We start from the raw sequence: 22,178 nt of genomic DNA, 5'->3' as shown, positions 1-22,178 counted from the left end.
ACACGTGGAAATTCAAAACTCAAGTCTTCAACCCACTTTGAAGGGGGTATGGTGGGGCTTGGGTTGGGGCTTGGGTTCAGCTTTTTTTTTTTAAATATATATATATATTTATAACCATTCACAGCCCGCCATGTCAGTTGCTCCCCCGCCCCACGCCCGGCTTGAAAGCCAAGCCCCAAGGGGCCACGCCCCAACCCAAGCCCACCCGGGGTGGTGCCTTGGGCGTTTTCCCCCAACCCACGCCCAAACTCCCGCCCCACACCCCATGGCCTTAAATGCAATGGACATCGGTAACAGTTTAATTAATACTTGTTGCTAAGTTTAATTAATACTTGTTAGCAACGAACCAATGTTGGCAACTATAGAAACATAATTCATGGGGTCATAAAGGACCAATTGACAATTATGTTAGAGAAACATGGATCCATCACCCAAATTCATGTAAATTTAATACTAAAGAATGATTGTTAATTAGTAATTCAATTCAGGTCGTAGTCCTGATAAGTTGGTCTAGTGGTGAGTCACTTGGTTTCTCTCCTTGAGGTCCCAAGTTCAACTCCCGCTAGCATCACTTTGAAGGACATTGGTGGTGGCAATGGAGTTTAGAACTAGGCCTCTCTAGAGGTCGTCAGTTTGAAACCGAGCCGAACCGGGTTTTACCGCAGTGGGCCTTCGGGCGGCGGGTTTTCCCCGGAACTGGTGGCCTGGTGGCTCGGGTATGCATCCAACTCTGACCGTTATGGAGGAGGGGATGTATTTGCTCGATTGAGGGCATCCCAGGATGCTTATCCGGTGATTTAGTTGGCCGTTCAAAAAAAAAAATCAGGTCGAGCTTTATAATGTTGGTTTCCTTGGGTAAAGACTTAGGACGAGACAGAGACCGAATCCAGATCATAACTGGAGCCGAAGACCACCGGAGCAACTACAATTCAGACTGTTTTTGGGTCTTATCGGTCCGAGTTTTCGGGTTACCCATAATATGCTCACCCCTACCAAAAAATCAAAGAAACTCAGACTATGTGGTTGATGGTGAAATAACACAGGTTTTGTGCAGACAGTAAGATAATTAAAATGCCCAAATTGTTAACTAGATTCGATCAACATCGAGTTCACACTTTACATTAATGAGAGTATGTCCACTATCCAATAACGTTAGTATGTTACACAAATAATGATCAACATAACTAAAGAAACGCGGCTACCTTCTACTCTCCATAACAGTGATGGTAATACCATTCACAGAGTAATGGTTCGGTTTGCTTTCTTCTGCAGTTGAATTTGAAACCAAGTTAATCTCTTAACACCATGTTAGTTAGTTTAGAATAGATAGTTTTAGTTTATTATTAAAGTGGCGGTTACAAGGTGGTTATGAAACTAAGGGACTAAAGTTGACAAGATGGAACTTGTTAACCACCATCATTTAGCGAAGAGGTGTGTCTCTACACACACCCTTTTTCGGATCGACACAAGGCACAAGGAGAAGGGACACGACGGTTCGGATTAGTGGCTGGAAATCAACACACCCTTTCAAGATAAATCTCAACCACACAATCCAAGAGACATACCCTTTCACGAAGAGTCATGTCTATTCATTCGTGCCTCTTAGAAACTATAAATAGAGATAGTTAGATTTCATTTGTATTCACTACTCTCATTCGATTTGTATGTATTACACTTATTCGATTATTATCAAGTTGTTGTTATTCAAGTTATTCACGCTCGTTAGAGATCAAGATCCAAGTTCGGGCCAACAAAGTGGTATCAGAGCATCAGGCTCTAGGCGTGGGAATCGCAAGGCATCGCAGGGAATTCGCGATCAGGTTTCAATTTCGTTTAAATTCGCAAAGTTTCAATTTCAGAATTATTTTCGGTTCTAGGAAGTCGGTTGAACCGAACGGTTAGGAATCTAGGGTTCGTTTGTTTTGATTCCGGGGTTATAGTGCGAATTAGTTTGATTTGGTTGTTTTGGTTATTACACGATTCGGGGAATCGGGGTTGTTAAGATATATTGAAACCAAAAGGAAAGTTTAGTAAAAGTGAAGATTATTCGGAAAGAAGATATGTCAGGAACATCCGGGCAAAATCAGATAAATGGAAATTCTCTTTCCCAGTTTCAGTGTCCGATTCTGAAACCAACAAACTATACGGTTTGGGCTATTCGTATCAAGACGATTCTTGAAGCGAATGGTTTGTGGGAAACGATTGAACCGGCAGAAAATGCAACGGTAGACACGAAAAAAGATAAGTCTGCCATTGCATATTTGTTTCAAGCAATACCAGAGGACGTTGTATTGCAAGTTGCAAGTTGTAAGACTGCAAAGGAGATTTGGGAAAATCTAAGGATTAGACATGTTGGCGTAGATCGGGTACAAAAGGCGCGTATGCACACGCTAATGTCAGAATTTGAGATGTTGCAAATGAAGGATGACGACACTATTGATTCATTCACCGCAAAGATCAATAGTATCGTTACCCGAGCAACAGAAGTAGGATCGACTATGAGTCAACCGACTCTAGTACGCAAACTCCTAAATGGCGTACCGGATAGGTTTACTCAAATCGTTGCCTCTATGGAACAATACTCCGATCTAGAAACTATGACGCTACAGGAAGCGGTCGGAAGGTTAAAGACGTATGAAGAACGTCTCAAGTTAAAGAAAGGAAATCAAGGAGAAAGCCAAGATAGGCTTATGTTTACACATCAGGATAACAACAGAGGAAGGCAATTTGGAAATCGCGGTCGTGGTAGGTTTAACCAGACACGTGGAAATTGGCGAAACAATGGAAATAGGCAAAGTCCTAGAAATGAAGGATCTACATCAAAGCCCAGAAATGGAAATTCAAGAAACTGGAGGAAGTTTGCAAGAACCGACTTAAGTAAGATCCAATGTTTTAAGTGTCAGAAGTTTGGACACTACAGGAAGGATTGTTCTGAGAAAGACGAAGTGCAAGAACATTCAAACCTCGTCGAGGAAGACGAAGCACCCGTGTTGTTGATGACAATACAAGAAGAAAATGTTCAAGAAAGGGCTCTGCTAAACGAGGAACAGATAAAACCGGCAAGTTATGCCTCAGGAGACGAAAACCTATGGTATTTAGACAACGGTGCAAGCAACCACATGACAGGAGTGCGAAGTCACTTCAAGGAATTAGATGAAACGGTGACAGGGAAAGTACGTTTTGGTGATGGGTCACACGTAGAAATTAAAGGCAAAGGTTCAATACTACTGGAATGTATGAATCAAGAACAAAAGATTGTTTCACAAGTATACTACATTCCAAGTCTGAAGACCAATATATTGAGCCTCGGACAACTTACTGAAATTGGTTGCAAAGTGGTTATGGAAGGAGATTTACTTACTATCCGAGATCGAAACAGAAAGCTACTAATGCGAGTCAAAAGATTGAAGAACAGGCTGTACAAGGTCAAACTGAAGACGGGAAAACCAATCTGCTTACTATCAAAGACGGAAGACATAGCATGGTTATGGCACGCGAGGTTAGGCCATTTACACTTCGACGCTATTAAAGAAATGACTCGTAAGAACTTGGTACATGGAGTTCCCCAAATAAGTCATGCTAGTCAAGTCTGTGACGCATGCTTATTAGGAAAGCATAGTAGGGCACCATTTCCAAATCAGGCAAAGTTCAGATCCTTAAAACCTCTGGACTTAGTCTATGGAGATTTGTGTGGTCCTATAACTCCACCAACACATGCTGGGAAGAAGTATATATTCTTACTTGTAGACGACTGTACTCGCTACATGTGGGCATATTTACTAACTTCCAAGGATCAAGCATTCGAAACATTCAAGGAGTTCAAAGAAAAGGTGGAAAAGGAAGCGCAGACCAAGTTAAAAATGCTAAGGACGGATAGAGGAGGTGAATTCACATCGACCGAATTCAACAAGTATTGCAAAACAAATGGCATAGCAAGACAGCTTACAGCACCATACTCCCCACAGCAAAATGGAGTAGTAGAAAGGCGAAACAGGACGATGTTATCCACTACTCGCAGTATGTTAAAGGCAATGAACATGCCACAGAACTTTTGGGGTGAAGCAGTACGACACGCGATATACGTACTAAACAGGGTTCCGACAAAAGCCCTGGTAAACAAGACACCATTTGAAGCACTGAAAGGAAGGAAGCCAAATCTAGAACATTTGAAAGTCTTTGGCTGCACTGCTTACGCTAAGGTACTACCACTTCAACAAAAGAAGTTAGATGATAGAAGTGCACCTATGGTTTACCTTGGAATAGAAGAAGGATCAAAGGCGTATAGATTATATGATCCAGCAAAGAACAAGATATGTGTCAGTAGAGATGTAAAGTTCATGGAAGGTCAACCATGGAACTGGGATAGTTATATGGAAACGGTAGATTCAGGGAATCCCGAATGGACGAACTTTGTCATTCATGAAGATGACATACCACCAGAGTTAGAAGAAAATGAGCCAAGTAGTCCAGGCAGTAGCGGACCAGGCAGTAGCGGGCCACATCATGACGATTCAGGAGTAGATCAGACAGAAGAACAAGACTCCTATGTAACCCCGCCAGCATATTCATACAATCAGAACTCAGCAGGAAATTCAAGCAACATACAAAATGGAGGTCCATCCACTTCTGAAAGTACAACAGGAAATGTTAGCAACACTCCAGTAAGACTAAGAAGTCTCGAAGAGCTGTATGATGAAACAGAAGAGATTCAACTAGATCCACATGAATTATTACTCGCTGAAGAAGAACCAAGGAATTACAAAGAAGCATCTAGTGACAGAAAGTGGATTGAAGCAATGAAGGCTGAGTTAGACTCGATAAACAAGAATAACACTTGGAGCTTGACGGAATTGCCAAGAGATCACAAGGCAATAGGCTTAAAGTGGGTATTCAAGACTAAGAAAGATGCAAATGGAAATATTGTCAGACACAAAGCAAGGCTAGTTGCAAAGGGATATGTTCAGCAACATGGAATAGACTTTGACGAAGTCTTTGCACCAGTAGCACGTATGGAGACGGTACGACTAATGTTGGCTTTAGCAGCATATCAAGGTTGGGAGGTACATCATCTAGATGTGAAATCTGCATTCTTACACGGAGACCTCAAGGAAGAAGTTTATGTATCACAACCAGAAGGATTTATAAAGCCAGGAGATGAAGGAAAGGTTTACAAACTATCAAAAGCACTGTATGGATTGAGACAAGCACCAAGAGCTTGGAATACGAAGTTAGATCAAACCCTAAAGTCACTTAACTTCAAGAAGTGCACTTTAGAAAGCGCAATCTATACAAGGACGAATGAAGCCTCTACACTAATAGTTGGAGTCTACGTTGATGACTTGATAGTCACTGGAACATCAAAGAAGGAAATAGACATCTTCAAGTCTCAGATGAAGAACAAGTTTGATATGAGCGATCTAGGATTGCTAGCATACTATCTGGGAATAGAAGTAATTCAAGCAGGGGGTGAGATAGGCATCAAGCAGACAGGATACATCAATAAGATACTCAAAGACGCTGATATGTTATCCTGCAATGACACAAAGACACCCATGACTCCAGGAACTCAATTAACAAAGACTGAAGAAGGAGATCTAGTAGATGCAACACACTACAGAAGCCTGATAGGATCTCTCAGGTACTTATTGCATACAAGACCAGAGCTATGTTACCCAGTCAGTCTACTTAGTAGATTCATGCAAGAACCAAAGGAGCAACACCTGAAAGCAGTAAAGCAAATATTACGCTACATCAAAGGAACTAAAGAGCATGGAATCATTTACAAAAGACAAGGAGGATGCAAGATCACAGGTTATAGCGACAGCAGTTTTGGAGTTAATACAGACAAAGGAAAAGGAACAACTGGTCTGGTATTCTACTTTGGAGAATCACCTATAACCTGGTGTACACAAAAGCAACAAACAGTGGCACTCTCATCATGCGAATCAGAATTTATGGCAGCCACTGCAGCAGCATGTCAAGCACTATGGCTTAAAAGATTGTTAAGTGAAATCACAGGCTGGAAGGAAGAAAAGATAACACTCAGAGTAGATAACGTTTCAGCAATAGCACTCATGAGAAATCCAGTCTTTCACGGAAGAAGCAAGCACATTGACACACGCTATCACTTCATAAGAGAATGCGTGGAAAACGAAGATATCACTGTGGAGCACATAAGTGGAGAACTACAACGGGCAGATATACTAACAAAGGCACTAGCAAGGATCAAGTTTGCTACAATGAGGGAACTGCTCGGAATTCAAGATTTAAAGCAACTCATGGATGTTCGAGATTAAGGGGGTGAATGAAACCAAGTTAATCTCTTAACACCATGTTAGTTAGTTTAGAATAGATAGTTTTAGTTTATTATTAAAGTGGCGGTTACAAGGTGGTTATGAAACTAAGGGACTATGTTGGTGCACTTGTGTCTGTACTTTGTCTGTATTCGGTCTGATATAAACGATGTCCTGATTTGTATTGTAAGTTGACCAAGTCAACCATCCTCCGGTGTGACTTGGACAACATTTGAAAGATGTTCTGATCGAAGGATAGCCTCGAAGGATACACCTGATCCTTCGAGATGATCGAAAGATATGGTTCGACCATGGTTCGACCATTAGACCTCGAAGGATGATCCTTCGAGGTCCATGCTGATCTTTCGTGTAACATGTGGTCGACAGATGATCCTTCGGACCATCTGTCGAATCCTTCGAGCAGACATGCTGAGCTGGGTATATATACCCATGCATGTGTTGAGTGTGAGTTAGTTCTGAAGTTCTGCCATTTTCACACACCCGAGAGATAGAAGCTTAGAGAGCATTCTGCCCAGAACTCACTCACACACTTAGAGAGTTTATAGAACACTTCTGTAAACATTGAGCTTGTAACCGAAACCCTCATTGCATTAATACAAGTTGTGTTAATCGGTGAATCTTTGTGTGTTTGTTTCTCTACTTGCTACTAACTCGGTTTGCTTGCTAGCTTGGATTCCGCACTCGCTAGTAGGTTTGTATAACAAGGTTTAGGTTCGTAATCCTCCGCGAAACAGGGACCTACAAGTGGTATCAGAGCTAAGGCTCTTAACCTTGTTTAAAACCGGGTTTTTACAAGTTTTGGTGTGTTGAAACACTTGGTTTTGCACCTGTTTTTACTAAGTTTCTTGCTTTTTCTTTGAGTAAAAACGTGTCTAAACTAACCGGGAGTGTTCAAGTTTTGGTTGGGTAACATAAAAATTGGTTTTTAGAAAACTTTGTGTTTTCCGGTGGTATTCCGGTGTGTTTCCGGTGACTGGCTTAAGGATAAGGTTATCCTTTTTGGGCAATCTTTCAAAAGTTGGTGGGAAAGTTGATCTGACATCCCCTTTTGCCGAAAGTTTGACCTTACCAACCTGTCACCTTTTCACCAACCTTTCACATCAAAGTCAGTTGTGTCAGAGCCTCTCGAAAGATATCTTTCGACATCGAAAGATCATCCTTCGATATCTTTCGATCAAGGAGGGCTCGAAAGATTTATATCCTTCGACCCATCCTTCGAAGTCTGAAACATATCCTTCGACAGAGGAATCTTTTCGAAAGACTAGTGTCCGAAAGATTAGGATCCTTCGTATTGGTGAATCTTTCGAGATCTATTGTTCGAAAGATAAGGATTTGGCTCGAAAGATAAGGATCTTTCAAAGGGAATCTTTCGAGTTCTTGAATCTTTCGAAATCATTGTTCGAGAGTCAACAGTAATCTTTCGAGTACTGTTGATCCTTCGAACAAGGTTATATCTTTCGATTGAGGTTTGTTTATTGTTAACAAGTTTCTGTGATTTCAGATCTTTCGACCAGGATCTTTCGGTTGTGTTATCTTTCGGATCATTCTTACTTAGCATTTATTTTGCTTATCTATCATGAATCCGAGTTGGTGGGGAAGTCCGGCTCCAGACAGTGGAAAATACATGAATACTAGTCAATCTCCATCATGGGCCGAATCTCCGGTATCTACATCCTCACAAACAAATGCCACTCCAGCTGGTCAATGGGCGTTTGTTTCAAATCAAACTCCGAGTATTCAAAGTCTTCTTCTAAGCGAAAGTGAAACCGGAAGTTTGAACAGGCCTCCAAAGTTGATGCATCTTCATGAATATCCAGGATGGGTTGATCGTTTCCATACATACATTCTTGGTCAAAATACAGAGTTGTGGTTACGGTTCATTACGGAATTCGATCAAACTATCGAGGTTGCTGCTTCTTCGACAGCTACATTTGCCGATCTTCCTGATGATCAAAAGAAGACGTATGACTTAGAAAAGAAAGCATACGCTATTCTTACTCAAGCACTGAGCAAGGATATTTATCATCAGTTCGTCAGTTTCAAGACTACGAAGAAGCTGTGGGATGCCTTGAAGACAAGAGGAGTAGGTAATGAAGCCACACGTCAACTACGACGAGATCTACTGAAGAAAGAATTCGATGGCTTCACATGTATGGATAAGGAGTCCTTGGGAGATATGACAAGCCGTTTCTATCACCTGCTTACTGAGCTGACAAACTTTGAAGTCACAACGACTCCAACAGAGGTGGTAAAGAAGTTTGCCGATGCATTGCCTCCTCAATGGAATAACTTCCTGGAAATCTTGAAGTACAACGGAACGTTGAGAACTACAAATATCAACGATTTCGTGCAGCTTCTGGAGAACAAGGATCAGGAAGAAACGTTAAAGGCAAAGAGAGTTGCAGTGCCACAGAATCCAGAGATGTATTATGGCACCTCCACTTCTTCATCAGCAAAAGCCGGTTCACATGCTCCACTTCAAACGGCGTTTGTCACAAGCACGGATATGTACGGCAATCCAGTGCAAGTTCCTGTAAAGCCGCCTCCAACCACAGATTTGTATGGAAATCCAATACAACCACCTCCTCCTCCTCCTGTTCAACAACCACAATATGCCTGTTATGGAGGAACATCATCTTCTGCAGGTCAACAATCAAAGCCAAATACAGTACAGCTTGACACTTCAAGTTTCTCTAAAATCAGTGTAGAAGTAGCTAAGGAACACATGGAGCTGCTTAACACTGTAGTGAGCGCGTACTGTGGGTTGATAGAAGGTCAGATTGGAAATATTAATCTGACACAAGAAGATTACAGGCAGATTGATAAGGAAGAGATGGACTTGATGGATATCAAGTGGGCCTTTGCGAGTGCTGTGAGAAGAGCAAAGGATTGGATGGAAAGTACTGGAAGAACCAGCTTGGAAAGTAAGCGAGACACCAAGTATGGGTTCGATAAGCAAGCTGTTAAGTGCTTCAACTGTGGTGAACGGGGCCACTTTAAACGGGAATGTACAAAGCCAGCCCAGCACGGGAATCAAAACCCCTTCAGGAACCAAGGCAACCAGCAGAACAGAAACAATGATCGTACATTGGTGCCTGTCAACAACCAAACCAACCGAGCACTTGCAGTTCAGGTGGATGAAGGTTGTGACTGGTCAATCCAGTTGGGTGGTGATGCTCCTGATGGAACAGCATGTTTTGCTCAGATTGTGAAGGAGCTGGTTCACACCAATGGTGGAGAATCTTCTGCCAGTGGTGATGAATCGTCTGAAGATGAAGACTCCTCTGGATACAGCAGGAGTGTTGATGAAGAATCATCCAACTCTGGTGATGATCATGTGGGTGAGACATCTAATGTTTCGGATGATATTGACATTGATGAACTCTTGGGGGAAGCTGTAGCAGAAACTCAAAGAAGATCTATTCTGGTGGATCAAGCTGCTCACTCTTCGTCTTCTCTCCATTCAGCCTTTATGGCTAATGTCGACGGTTCATCAAGTCAGGTATGTGTCGATGAACCCACTGCTGTTAATTGTGATGAATGTGCTAGGTTGCATGCTAGATGTGCTGATCTTGAGAAAGGTATGTCTGAGTTGCAAGGCAAACATGATGCTTTACAAGCTAGTTTGTTTGACTTGCAAGACAAACATACTACTGTGAATGAGAATTTGACTAACTTGCAAAGTAAGCATGACGCTTTGCAAGAGAAATATGATGTGACATACATCCACAATCAGAAATTGACTGTGGATCTCTCTAAATGCACAGAAGCCAACATGTTTTATGAAAACCATGAAAAAGAATTTAAGTCAGTAATTGAAACATTAAAGAAGGATAAAACTGAACTGACTAAAATGGTTTCAAGAAAACAAACTGATATCAATTTGTATATATCTCGCCTTGAGAGTATGCAAAAAGAGATGGCTTGTGTGAAAACCGAAAGTGATGCGATCCAACTCAAGCTAGACAGTTATTTGAGTTCTAGCTATGTGTTAGATCACATCATTGACGTTCAGAAGGAAAAGAGAGATGTCACATGTATAGGCTACAAGAAGTGTCCACCACCAGTGAGACATAATTATGACGCCATGCCTGATGAAGAGGACAGAGTTTTCTTTGAACCTTCTGTGCCTCTGGATGTTAAGGAGTTTGCTGCAGGGCTCGGATACCAAAAGGAAGTATCCTCAGATTCAGATGTGTCAGCAGATACATTTGTGAGTGCTGAACAGAATCAAGATCCTCCAGTTGTGATTGAGGATGCTGATTCGTCTGATGATGAATCTGATGATACTGTCCCAGCAAAGTCTGATGCGGTAGTCAAAAATGAGGACATACCTCTTGAGAATCACATTCTATGTGATCCCCCTGTCAAACCCGCTAAGACTGTTGCAACTGAGTCCTCATCTGCAGGAGAGCCGGAGAGTGTGAATTTGCTGTACACTCTAGTTGGTGATGATAAAATTTACTCAGACAAAGATTTTCCCATTAAGAATGTTAATCAATCCTTAATCTGCAAAGTCTTTGAGAATTCGACAAGTAAGTTCTTGGGAAAGGCAGGACCTAAAGTTACAGTCACCCAGTGTCCTCCAATCCCAAAGGCTGAAGTTCGAAAGCAATTTGGCAACAAGAAATTGCCAACAGTGCCAACACAGCAAAATCACACCAAACCCAAAGGTAAAGCACCGGCTCCAGTGCAAAAGAAGCCGAACCAAAAGAAGAAGAAGAATGTTAACTTTGTGAAATCGACGGGAACAGACAAAATTGAGAAGTTTGAAAATCAATCTAACTTAGATTTTGTCAAGAAAGCTTTTGTCGAGAAAAGAAATGAACCAAGTAGTTCAAAACCTAGTACCTCGGGTTCACAAAGTTCAACATCATCGGCTAGACGATCACATGATTCTTCGGGGTTTGTAGAACGAAGATCATGTTTTGAGTGTGGAACCATTGGGCACATTATTAGAAACTGCCCATATCTTCATAAGCAGAAAGGAAAGGTTGATGATCCCCGTGGTAAGACTGACCGTAAGCCATCTGTTTCCACAAAACAAGATCCCCGACTTGTAAAAGAAAGGGAAAAGAAACAGAAACGGCAACAGGTCAAGAAAATTGAAAAAGCGATTAAAACCGATGTGGTTCATAAACAATCTGTTGTTGTAAAACCAGAAAATTCTAAAACTTCAAATCATCAAGAAGTTAAAATTTTAAAGAAAAACACTGGTGAAACCAAACAGACTTGGAAACCAAAAACGGTTGTTGAATCAGGGGGACCATCACAATTCACCAACCATCAAAGACAAGAAGTTATTGTCATTGATGAAAATGGAAGACCCAAGACCACAATGGCTTGGGTCCCCATCTCCAACTAATTCATTTGAGTTCATGTGCAGGGTGCTTCAGGAGGAACTATCAGTAGTCATTGGATTGTTGATAGTGGGGCATCCAGGCACATGACAGGCGACATGAAGCTTCTCTACGACGTTAAATCTATTAGAGGAGGTTATGTTGCTTTTGCTGGAGATAAAGGTGGATACATAACGGGTGAAGGAATGATATCTAACGGGATTGTCAGCTTTGACAAGATCAATTTTGTGCAACAACTTGATCACAATCTTCTTAGTGTTTCTCAAATTTGTGACAAGAAATTTTCAGTACACTTTGATGCTAATGGATGTTATGTGCTGAAACCCGGCTTCAAAATTCCAAAAGAATGGATTCTCTTGTCGGCTCCAAGGATAAATGATTTGTACGTCCTTGACATGAGCCAGGCTATTACTACGTCTGCACAAGCAACTTGTTTCGTTTCCAAAGCCACAGAAAAAGACACTATCTCTTGGCACAGACGAATGGGTCACATTCACTTACGCAAAAATGAATCATTTGGTTTCAAATGAATTGGTGAATGGTGTTCCCCTCAAAAATTTCCATCTTCAAGACATCTGTGTTTCGTGCCAGAAAGGAAAGCAAACAAAGAAGAAGCACCCTACAAAGAAGATCAACACAGTGGCAGTTCCTCTTGAACGTTTGCACATGGATTTGTTCGGTCCTGTCAAGCACAAGAGTATTCGAGGTGATCAATACTGCCTCGTGGTTACTGATGATTATTCAAGATTTTCTTGGGTTGCGTTCATGGCACACAAGAGTGAAACCTTTGGTATTATCAAAAACTTAATCATTCAGATTGAGAATTTGTATAAGTTGAAGGTTAGGCGGATACGTAGCGACAATGGTACTGAATTTAAGAATCATTCCATGATGGAGTTCTGCACTTCAAAAGGTATTCTTCATGAGTTTAGTGCAGCTTATACTCCTCAACAGAATGGTGTCGCTGAACGTAAGAACCGCACATTGATCGAGACTGCTAGGACAATGTTGGTAGAGTCACAGTTGCCTATTCCATTCTGGACTGAAGCTGTGGCCTCTGCATGTTACACATTGAACAGAGTCCTTACAGTCAAAAGACACAACAAGACCTGCTTTGAGCTTCTTCAAAAACGGAAACCAGATTTGTCCTATCTCGAACCGTTTGGAGCTCCATGCACAATCATCGATCCTAATGGAAAGTTTGGGGCAAGAGCAATTGATGGATACTTTCTTGGGTATGCCACCCCTAACTTACGAGTCTGGAATCTAGAGACTAAAAGGGTCGAGGAATGGTCTGAGGTCAGAGTACAAAGACACACCTTGCCAGTCAAAAATCCGGGTCAACCTTGGATGTTTGAGTACGATGACTTCTTCAATTCGATCAATGTTGAAGCCGTTGAAGAAAATGCTGCGGCTAGGATGTTTTTCGAGAGTGACAATGCAACAGTTTCACCGGTGGTTCGTCCAATTCTTGTGAATCAAGAACCATCCTCTTCGGTGAACAACAATACTCTCAACAATGAGGATTTTCATGATGCTAACGAATTGAACGAATCTTCAGAGGATGATGAATTTCTAGATGCAGATCAAGAAGCTCCTACAACAGCAGTTCATGGTACTTCAGAGGGTACTCCTCCAGTGGAAACACATAGAACAGCTGAGACTACTGCATCATCCTCTTCGTCAATTCCGGGTCTTGAATTGGTTGTTGATCTTAATCTTAACAACCTGGGTATAAATGTTCCAGTTCCAGACAATCCAGAAACAAGGATTCATAATACCCATCCTCAACAAAACATCATTGGAAATGTGCAAAGTGGCGTACAAACAAGAAACATGTTGCGAAACAACAACAATGCAGGCTTGTATGCAGCTATTCGAGAATCCGGGCAACAAAACGATTGGTCCTTCGCGTGTTATGTCTCACAAGAAGAACCAAGAACGTGGAAAGAAGCCTTGAAAGATAATGCTTGGGTTGAAGCAATGCAGGAAGAACTGCAACAATTCCAGAAGCTGGGTGTCTGGAAACTAGTAGAGAAACCTGCTGGATACAAGAAGATTGGTACCCGTTGGGTTTTCAAATGCAAAAAGGATGACCGCGGAGTTGTTATCCGAAACAAAGCTCGTTTAGTCGTTCAAGGTTTTCGTCAGATTGAAGGGATCGACTACAACGAAGTCTATGCACCAGTGGCACGTCTCGAAGCAATTCGAATCTTTCTAGCCTATGCGTCCTTCAAAGGATTCAAGGTTTATCAGATGGACGTGAAAAGTGCATTTTTACATGGTGTGGTTGAAGAAGAGGTGTACGTCGAACAGCCTCCAGGTTTTGAAGATCCTATCCATCCCGATCGGGTTTGGTTGCTCAACAAAGCTCTTTATGGTCTTCATCAAGCACCACGAGCTTGGTATGCAACCTTATCTCACTATCTGCTGGAGAACGGTTTTCGTAGAGGTCTTATCGACTGTACTCTCTTCATCAAAGAACAAGATGGAGATCTTCTTCTGGTACAGGTATACGTTGATGACATTATTTTTGGTTCTACTAATGATGTCTTGTGTAGGGAATTCGAGCGCATTATGCAGGATAAATTCGAGATGAGTGCTATGGGGGAAATGACCTTCTTCTTGGGCCTACAAGTACAACAAACGGAGTCTGGGATATTCATCCATCAGACTAAATATGTTGGTGACATCTTGAGCCGGTTCCAGATGTCTGATGCAACGCCCATTGGTACCCCATTGCCAACTAATCACGGAATTACTCCAGACTTGAAGGGAGAAGCTGTTAGCCCTTCTATCTATCGCGCCATGATCGGATCTCTCATGTACCTCACAGCATCAAGGCCAGACATAATGTACCCGACGTGCCTGCTTGCCAGATATCAAGTTAACCCGAAGGCCTCACATCTTGCTGCTGTCAAAAGGATTTTTCGTTATTTGAAGACGTACCCCGACACTGGTCTGTGGTACCCTAGGGATAATAACTTTGAATTGGTAGCTTTCAGTGATTCTGATTTTGGGCGGATGCAAAATCGACGGTAAATCCACAACGGCTGGATGTCAGTTTTTAGGAAATCGCCTAGTCACATGGCAGTGCAAGAAGCAGACGTGTGTAGCTACATCAACATGCGAAGCTGAATACATTGCTGCCTCAAGTTGTTGCTCCCAAGTACTTTGGATTCAACAACAAATGCGGGACTACGGTTTTGAATTCCTAACTACTCCTATTTACGTTGATAATTCTGCTGCTTTAGATATCACTAGAAATCCTGTGCAGCATTCAAAGACCAAACACATCGAAATCAAATATCACTTCATACGTGATTGCTTTGAGAAAAGGCTAATCGATGTTGTTAAGGTCCACACCGATGACCAACGTGCCGACTTATTTACCAAAGCTTTTGACAAATCAAGATTTGACTTTTTATTATTGGTAAACGGCATTAAGGTCAAGCAAGAGTAAAACCAACATCGGAAAATCATTTTTGTAAATACCTTTGTGTTTTTAAATTTATCTTAGTTTGTTGATTTTAGGGGGAGTAAATCCAAAAATCGGAAAATCCAAAAACATCGAAAAATTCAAAAACACAAAAACAATAGAAAAACAAAAATGAGTTTCCTGGCGAGCAAAAGAGAAAATGATAGTACATCAGTGGTCTATCCAAACCTCTTTAAACCTTAAATGCAAAACGATAAGCAGCTCTATATAAGATGTATCGGTAGGCTCACAATCATTTTAAAGTGTGCAGGGTGATATAAATCTTAATCGACTGAAGATCAGGTGGGAACCATTCATTGGCATATGGTCTTAGTACCGAAATTTCGTTTGATAGATTGCCGAGGTTCTGAGATATTCGGTCTTTATGCTGCTTATCATCTGGGTATCATGGTTGTATCTTTTACCGAAAAATAACGGGGACGCAAGTCTAGATCTTCCATGATACTATACATACGTGTACATATTACATACTGCATTCGACCTCAATAAGTGATAAACAATCACATGTCCAAATCAAATAAGTGATAAAATATCACATTTATCCGGGTGTCAAGTTCGTCTCTCTGCTGTACGGAAGTACTGACCTGTTCACGGACTTGCACCTGTGCCCTCATGCATACGAAAATCAAGTTCCTCATCAATAAGTGATTATATCACAAAGGACTTGTTTTCAAATCAAAATAAGTGAGTATCTCACAACTTATACGGTCAAACAGATGATAATCGGTATACTCACCGGTAAGATGAACTCTCGTGCATACCTTGATACGGGAATGTGTCGTGATGTGGATGAACACCGGTCGGTAAGTATAAATCATACATTAACGTATCCTCTAAACATGATTACATCTGATAAGTTGAGCTTAAGTGGACAACAATACCGATAATTGTTATAGGATGCTTATCTTAATATTAACTAACTGAACAACAAGAGTGTTTTGGCATGACCGTACACTGATATGATTCTCTTACCCTCGAAACTCGCAAAAAGAATGTTTGTATATATTTATTTATTTACTGCTTAACTTTTATTGTTTTTCTTTTAAACAGTTTCGTCGTTTGGTGCATATCAGCACGACATTAGCGGTGATGTCGTTTGATAACACTCAAAGGATTTTAAATTGTTATCTTTTAATTTCAAAAACACGCCTAAAATCCGTGTTTTAATATAAACTTTATAAAAGCCAAAAAGATTTTATTTCTGCTTTATTTTCGATCGTACGATGTTGGAGCTCAAGTCTTCGTTACCTGAAACCTGACTGAAAACCGAACTGACTAAATCTTCATAAACGGTCAAAATTTGCAGATTTTGAAAGTTAGAATTTAAAATTGATAAATTTATTAAACTTTCAAACTGTCGGACGGTGTTTGATTTTGACATGGTCACTCGTGTGTCATTTGTTTATACTATTCCAAGCAGTTGTTCTCATTACGCGTTTAGATTTCTTGCATGTGCAGATTCTAAAGGCTAGGAGAACATGGTCGATGACAAGCCTTGGAATGAAGACACGACGAGAAGGCGCTCAAAAGATGAAGATGATCGAGTTGCCGCTGGCCATCATCAACACCACAAGGATCTCACTTCATAAAGATAAAGTCTTTTCACGAGCATAACTCAAGGGGGAGCTTATGTTAAGGGGGAGTTTGTCAACACACTTCCTACATGATACGGGTAGTTTGTTGATACACTCTCTACTTTCAAGACGTGAAGACTTTGAAGATCCTCCGACATTGAAGACATGATAGGACATCAGAGTCTTGAAGACTTGAAGACCAAAGACCGTCGAAGTTCAAGACGAGTCTACACTTTTAGAAGAACAAGACAAAGATTAGAGATCAAAGACAAAGCTACAGCCAAGGGGGAGTTTGTTGGTGCACTTGTGTCTGTACTTTGTCTGTATTCGGTCTGATATAAACGATGTCCTGATTTGTATTGTAAGTTGACCAAGTCAACCATCCTCCGGTGTGACTTGGACAACATTTGAAAGATGTTCTGATCGAAGGATAGCCTCGAAGGATACACCTGATCCTTCGAGATGATCGAAAGATATGGTTCGACCATGGTTCGACCATTAGACCTCGAAGGATGATCCTTCGAGGTCCATGCTGATCTTTCGTGTAACATGTGGTCGACAGATGATCCTTCGGACCATCTGTCGAATCCTTCGAGCAGACATGCTGAGCTGGGTATATATACCCATGCATGTGTTGAGTGTGAGTTAGTTCTGAAGTTCTGCCATTTTCACACACCCGAGAGATAGAAGCTTAGAGAGCATTCTGCCCAGAACTCACTCACACACTTAGAGAGTTTATAGAACACTTCTGTAAACATTGAGCTTGTAACCGAAACCCTCATTGCATTAATACAAGTTGTGTTAATCGGTGAATCTTTGTGTGTTTGTTTCTCTACTTGCTACTAACTCGGTTTGCTTGCTAGCTTGGATTCCGCACTCGCTAGTAGGTTTGTATAACAAGGTTTAGGTTCGTAATCCTCCGCGAAACAGGGACCTACAGACTAAAGTTGACAAGATGGAACTTGTTAACCACCATCATTTAGCGAAGAGGTGTGTCTCTACACACACCCTTTTTCGGATCGACACAAGGCACAAGGAGAAGGGACACGACGGTTCGGATTAGTGGCTGGAAATCAACACACCCTTTCAAGATAAATCTCAACCACACAATCCAAGAGACATACCCTTTCACGAAGAGTCATGTCTATTCATTCGTGCCTCTTAGAAACTATAAATAGAGATAGTTAGATTTCATTTGTATTCACTACTCTCATTCGATTTGTATGTATTACACTTATTCGATTATTATCAAGTTGTTGTTATTCAAGTTATTCACGCTCGTTAGAGATCAAGATCCAAGTTCGGGCCAACAGAATTCGACTTGACTCTTCCATTAAAGAATGCTGGTCTTTTTGGAGCAGGTAACGATATGGTGTCGTTGAGAAGCATGGAGATCATATCTGAAGTTGTTGGTCTATCCACTGCACTTTCTTGTACACAGAGAAGGGCCACATGAAGAGTCCTCAAGAATTGTTGTACAACAAAAGTATTTCCAAATGTTGGATCCTCCAACTCCAATGCATCCTCTTGTTGCCATAGCTCCCATGCCTAGATCATTAGAGTTGACTGAACTAGTTTATTATTGTTTTCTAGTTAAGTGGTCAAGTTAATTACACAGATGGTCCTTGTGGTTTGACCCACGTAACACCTATAGGGATTAACTTTTAAAATGCTATAGTATATGTCAAAAAAGTGAGTTTAGTAAAACTTACGTATCCGATAAGATTGTATGTGCGATCAAGATGAATGAAACTGCTGTTTCTTCTGCCACTGATAATTTCCAGGATTAGGACTCCAAAGCTGAAGATATCAGACTTCATGGAGAATGTCCCTTCCATTGCATACTCCGGAGACATATAACCACTACGCATAGCAAATCGATCTAGTTATGTTTCAAGAAACAAATACAGTGAAATCTGACAAACAAATATTGAACTGATATTATGAAGTAACAGAAAGAGCTAACTTACTATGTTCCTACAACCCTGTTAGTCATTGCCTCAGTCTCGTTATCCTTGACCATTCTCGCCATACCAAAATCAGAAATCTTTGGGTTCATATTCTCATCTAACAGAATGTTATTAGCTTTTAGGTCTCTGTGAATAACTCGCATTCTTGAGTACTTATGCAGGTATAGCAACCCTTGAGCAATTCCTTCAATGATGTTAAACCGTCTAGGCCAATCCAGCTCAGCCTTTCTTCTTTCGTCTAAAGTAAGAAAGAGGCAATTATTTATATGAAAATCAACCAGTAAACCAGTCATATGTATGTTACAAACATGCATACCAAAGAGGAAGAAATCCAAGCTTTTGTTAGGCATATACTCGTATATCAACATCTTTTCTTCCTCGTGAATGCAACACCCAAGAACCCGAACAAGATTTGTGTGCTGGAGCTTGGCTATGGGTATTAGTTCATTCTTGAACTCCACAAGCCCTTGCCCTGATGTTCTTGAAAGCCTTTTGATTGCAACTTCTTGCCCGTCGCTTAGTTTTCCCTGTTATTGTAATATCAACTTGTGTGTTTTCCGTTAGATCAGAGAAATGAAAATAATTATATAAAATTGGGTTGCCAGAGAAAGTAACAGCACCTTGTAAACAGGTCCAAAACCACCTTGTCCGAGCTTATTTTCAAGAGCGAAATCACCAGTGGCAGACATGATGGAGGCAAAGCTAAACAATAACAGATCCTTTCCATTCCTGGTATTGCTTTCAAGTTGATGCACATCCTTGAAGCTTCCTGAAGCTGTTAGCTCAAGGAAATACTCATCTCTTTTCCTTCTCTGGTTTTCTGCAATCAGTTTCAATGACTCAATAACAGAAGCAACTATGACGCGCAATCAAAAGATAGATTTAATGTCACTTATAGTTCCATGCCTTCTCGTGTTCGTCTTCTTTTCTTCATATACCATAGAAGTGCAAAACAGAGAAAAATCGAAGGAATAGAAACACCAATGGGTGTCCATATCCATATCCATTTCATATTTCTTTTGGTTCTCTTTCCTGCAAAATGACTTCTTTAGATGCCAAATCCTAAAATAATAACATTGACCACTGGAATCCAACATTTTTACCTGTACTTGAACTAACCAGATTAAGGGAACTGATCACATACTTTGATCTAAAATTTGACCCAGAAGATTCAATCGGGTACACCAAAAAACTATTGCTTCCACTCCAAAAATCACAGCCGGTTCCATTGATGGTATGGCTTTTAAACCCCATACAACTGCAATCATTCCAGCATTTAGCAAAACAATCACTGATACTTAGGCTTGAGTTGCTATCAGTAGCACTTGCAGTGCGAGGATCAAACTCTCCATTTTTCTCCTCAAAGTTATCGGTAACAACTGTCAAATTCCTGCATTGGGGAAAACTGGACTCTACACAACCATTACTTGAATCGTCCCCGTAACAAAACTCGGGAGTCCAATAAATGGAATCAACATTATCTGTAATTCGCCCTTCTGGTGTCAAAATCCACAATGGAAACTCAAGATAACTACTCTCATAACTCAAGTATGTTTCTTCCTTGCTGTTAACAGAAGTTATCGTATAGTAAGGTTGCCTACCTGGGTGATTTAATGCAAACAGATCATCAAATGATCTTTGAAAAGATAGACTACTCACCCAGTAGGGTTGGCCTTGTCGACGAATCATTAATGAGTGATATCCTTCTTTGTCAACTTCCACGCTTAAAGTAAAAGCTCCCGAACGAGGGAATTCTTTACTCAACCAGGAAGTCAGGGTCCAGTTCCGCCCTGTAGTCTTATTAAACCCAAGCTTCATACCCGGTAAAAGCACATTAGTTGGGTGATCAAAACTCTGCCACAAAACCCTCTTGTCGATTTCGTTGATCAGCCGGAAGTTACCTGTGTCTTCAAGTGTTGCAGTCACGTTTGGGTTTGGACCAGCTTGAACATCAGTAATATTCATCAGAGTAGTCCCTTCAGAAGTGATGATCAAGTTTCCGGTGTTGGGGTCGATGGAGAGGGCAATGATGCCTGCTGATGATGATATTATCGGTTTGTTTGGGTTGGCTACCCATACTTTTCGGGCTTCAGCATCATTGGTGTACCAAATTCCCAAGTAACTACCATCGCTATCGAAGAATCCTAATGTGAAATTCCCGTGGATGGAGACAAGTTGGTCGTAGTAATTGAGTTGGCTGCCAACTTTGATAGTTGAAAACGTGTCAGAAGGGGGACAAAATCGGACCGTGTAATTGGCACTATCACACCAATAGTAAGTATGGAAGAACCCAGCACTATAGGATCTCGGGCACGCTGAGTTAAACAACCGACTGTATGGCGTCGGCTTGCAAGAAAACGGCGAATTGCAGCAATACTCCAGCTTGTCAGATACCTGGCATGGACTTTGACACCCTCCCCCACCCTCCAACAGCAGCTCCGCCGGGCAACGTTTATTCAAATCATCGACACAACACAACCTGTCTTCATGCAACTAAGTAAACTGTTAACTGACCCACCAGTGGCCTCCATAGTCATTGGTAAATTATAGCCATTGATAAGACTGACATCATAATAATAATCTTTAAATCTTGTGGCTTTGAACTCTGCAAGCGTTACAGGCGAGGTCGCTGATCTTCCGTTGCACTCCATTTCACCAGAGCCACAGTCGCCTGTTTTACATGACAGATGACCCGACTCATTGAAGGTGCAACCGGTCCTACCCCAGATTTGGCCGTGCCATTCTTCTGGAGTTTGTAAGGTCCGAGTCTTCCCCTGTGCGAGCTCGAATCCAGTGATATTGAGAGCAGGGCTGCGAGAGATTTCAGGCTTATCATGGATGCCAGAAATCCCAGGCCAAACAGTGAAGCCACAGTCATTGATAACCGAAATAGTAGCCCCTGAAGTTCCTACAAATGTGAATGAAAATTGCATTCAGAAGTCAGAACAAAAATAGTTTAGTTTAGTGTGTGTGTTGGTGATACAGACTAAAAAGACAATTATTTACCATTGGAAAAGATGAGAATTAAGAATAAAGAAAGCTCAGAATATGTTTGTATATGTTTCATTTGAATCTTGGTGGGTTGTTTTTTTATTTCAGAAGTTTTGATCAGAAATACTACAACCAAACCTTTTGTAATATATCCAAGTCTTTGAAAGGTTCTGATATAATAAATCAAAAGATTCAAAACAGTGTTGAAATAATGAAATGACTTGCTCTATGCTCACTTTTTCCAAGTCAACGGCTATCGATTTCTTGCTTTGATAATTTTTTCCAATCCTCTTGCATTATTTCTATAATTTATTTCGTTAGAAAAATGTCCCTTTCAGAAGATGAAAGCCACGTTATTGCATGTATATATTTTTTCAAACATCCCCATCCATATGTTTTAAAGGATGGCGGTGATATTTTTTAATATTCATTATTAGTTGGGTCATGTTTATTTGGTTAGTAAGGCTAGG

The 22,178-nt window shown here is 41.0% G+C and overlaps 1 protein-coding gene across 1 annotated transcript; it reads right to left on the bottom strand.

Moving 5' to 3' along the window:
• Window positions 1-1,037: 1,037 nt before the first annotated feature.
• Window positions 1,038-21,857, bottom strand: LOC110930084 (G-type lectin S-receptor-like serine/threonine-protein kinase B120). Its single transcript, XM_022173315.2, has 9 exons — window positions 21,724-21,857; window positions 19,802-21,625; window positions 19,624-19,742; window positions 19,338-19,537; window positions 19,034-19,244; window positions 18,718-18,955; window positions 18,460-18,610; window positions 18,064-18,295; window positions 1,038-1,278 (listed from the first exon to the last, which is right to left on the bottom strand). Exons 2-9 carry the CDS (start codon window positions 20,680-20,682, stop codon window positions 1,199-1,201), a joined length of 2,112 nt encoding a protein of 703 aa, XP_022029007.2. The 5' UTR covers window positions 20,683-21,625; window positions 21,724-21,857; the 3' UTR covers window positions 1,038-1,198.
• Window positions 21,858-22,178: the final 321 nt, after the last annotated feature.

Source organism: Helianthus annuus, chromosome 3 (genome assembly GCF_002127325.2).
Source record: "Helianthus annuus cultivar XRQ/B chromosome 3, HanXRQr2.0-SUNRISE, whole genome shotgun sequence".
Lineage (NCBI taxonomy): Eukaryota > Viridiplantae > Streptophyta > Magnoliopsida > Asterales > Asteraceae > Helianthus > Helianthus annuus.
The sequence above is the reverse complement of the archived record's forward strand: the minus strand, read 5'-3'. Positions and strand labels throughout refer to the sequence as shown.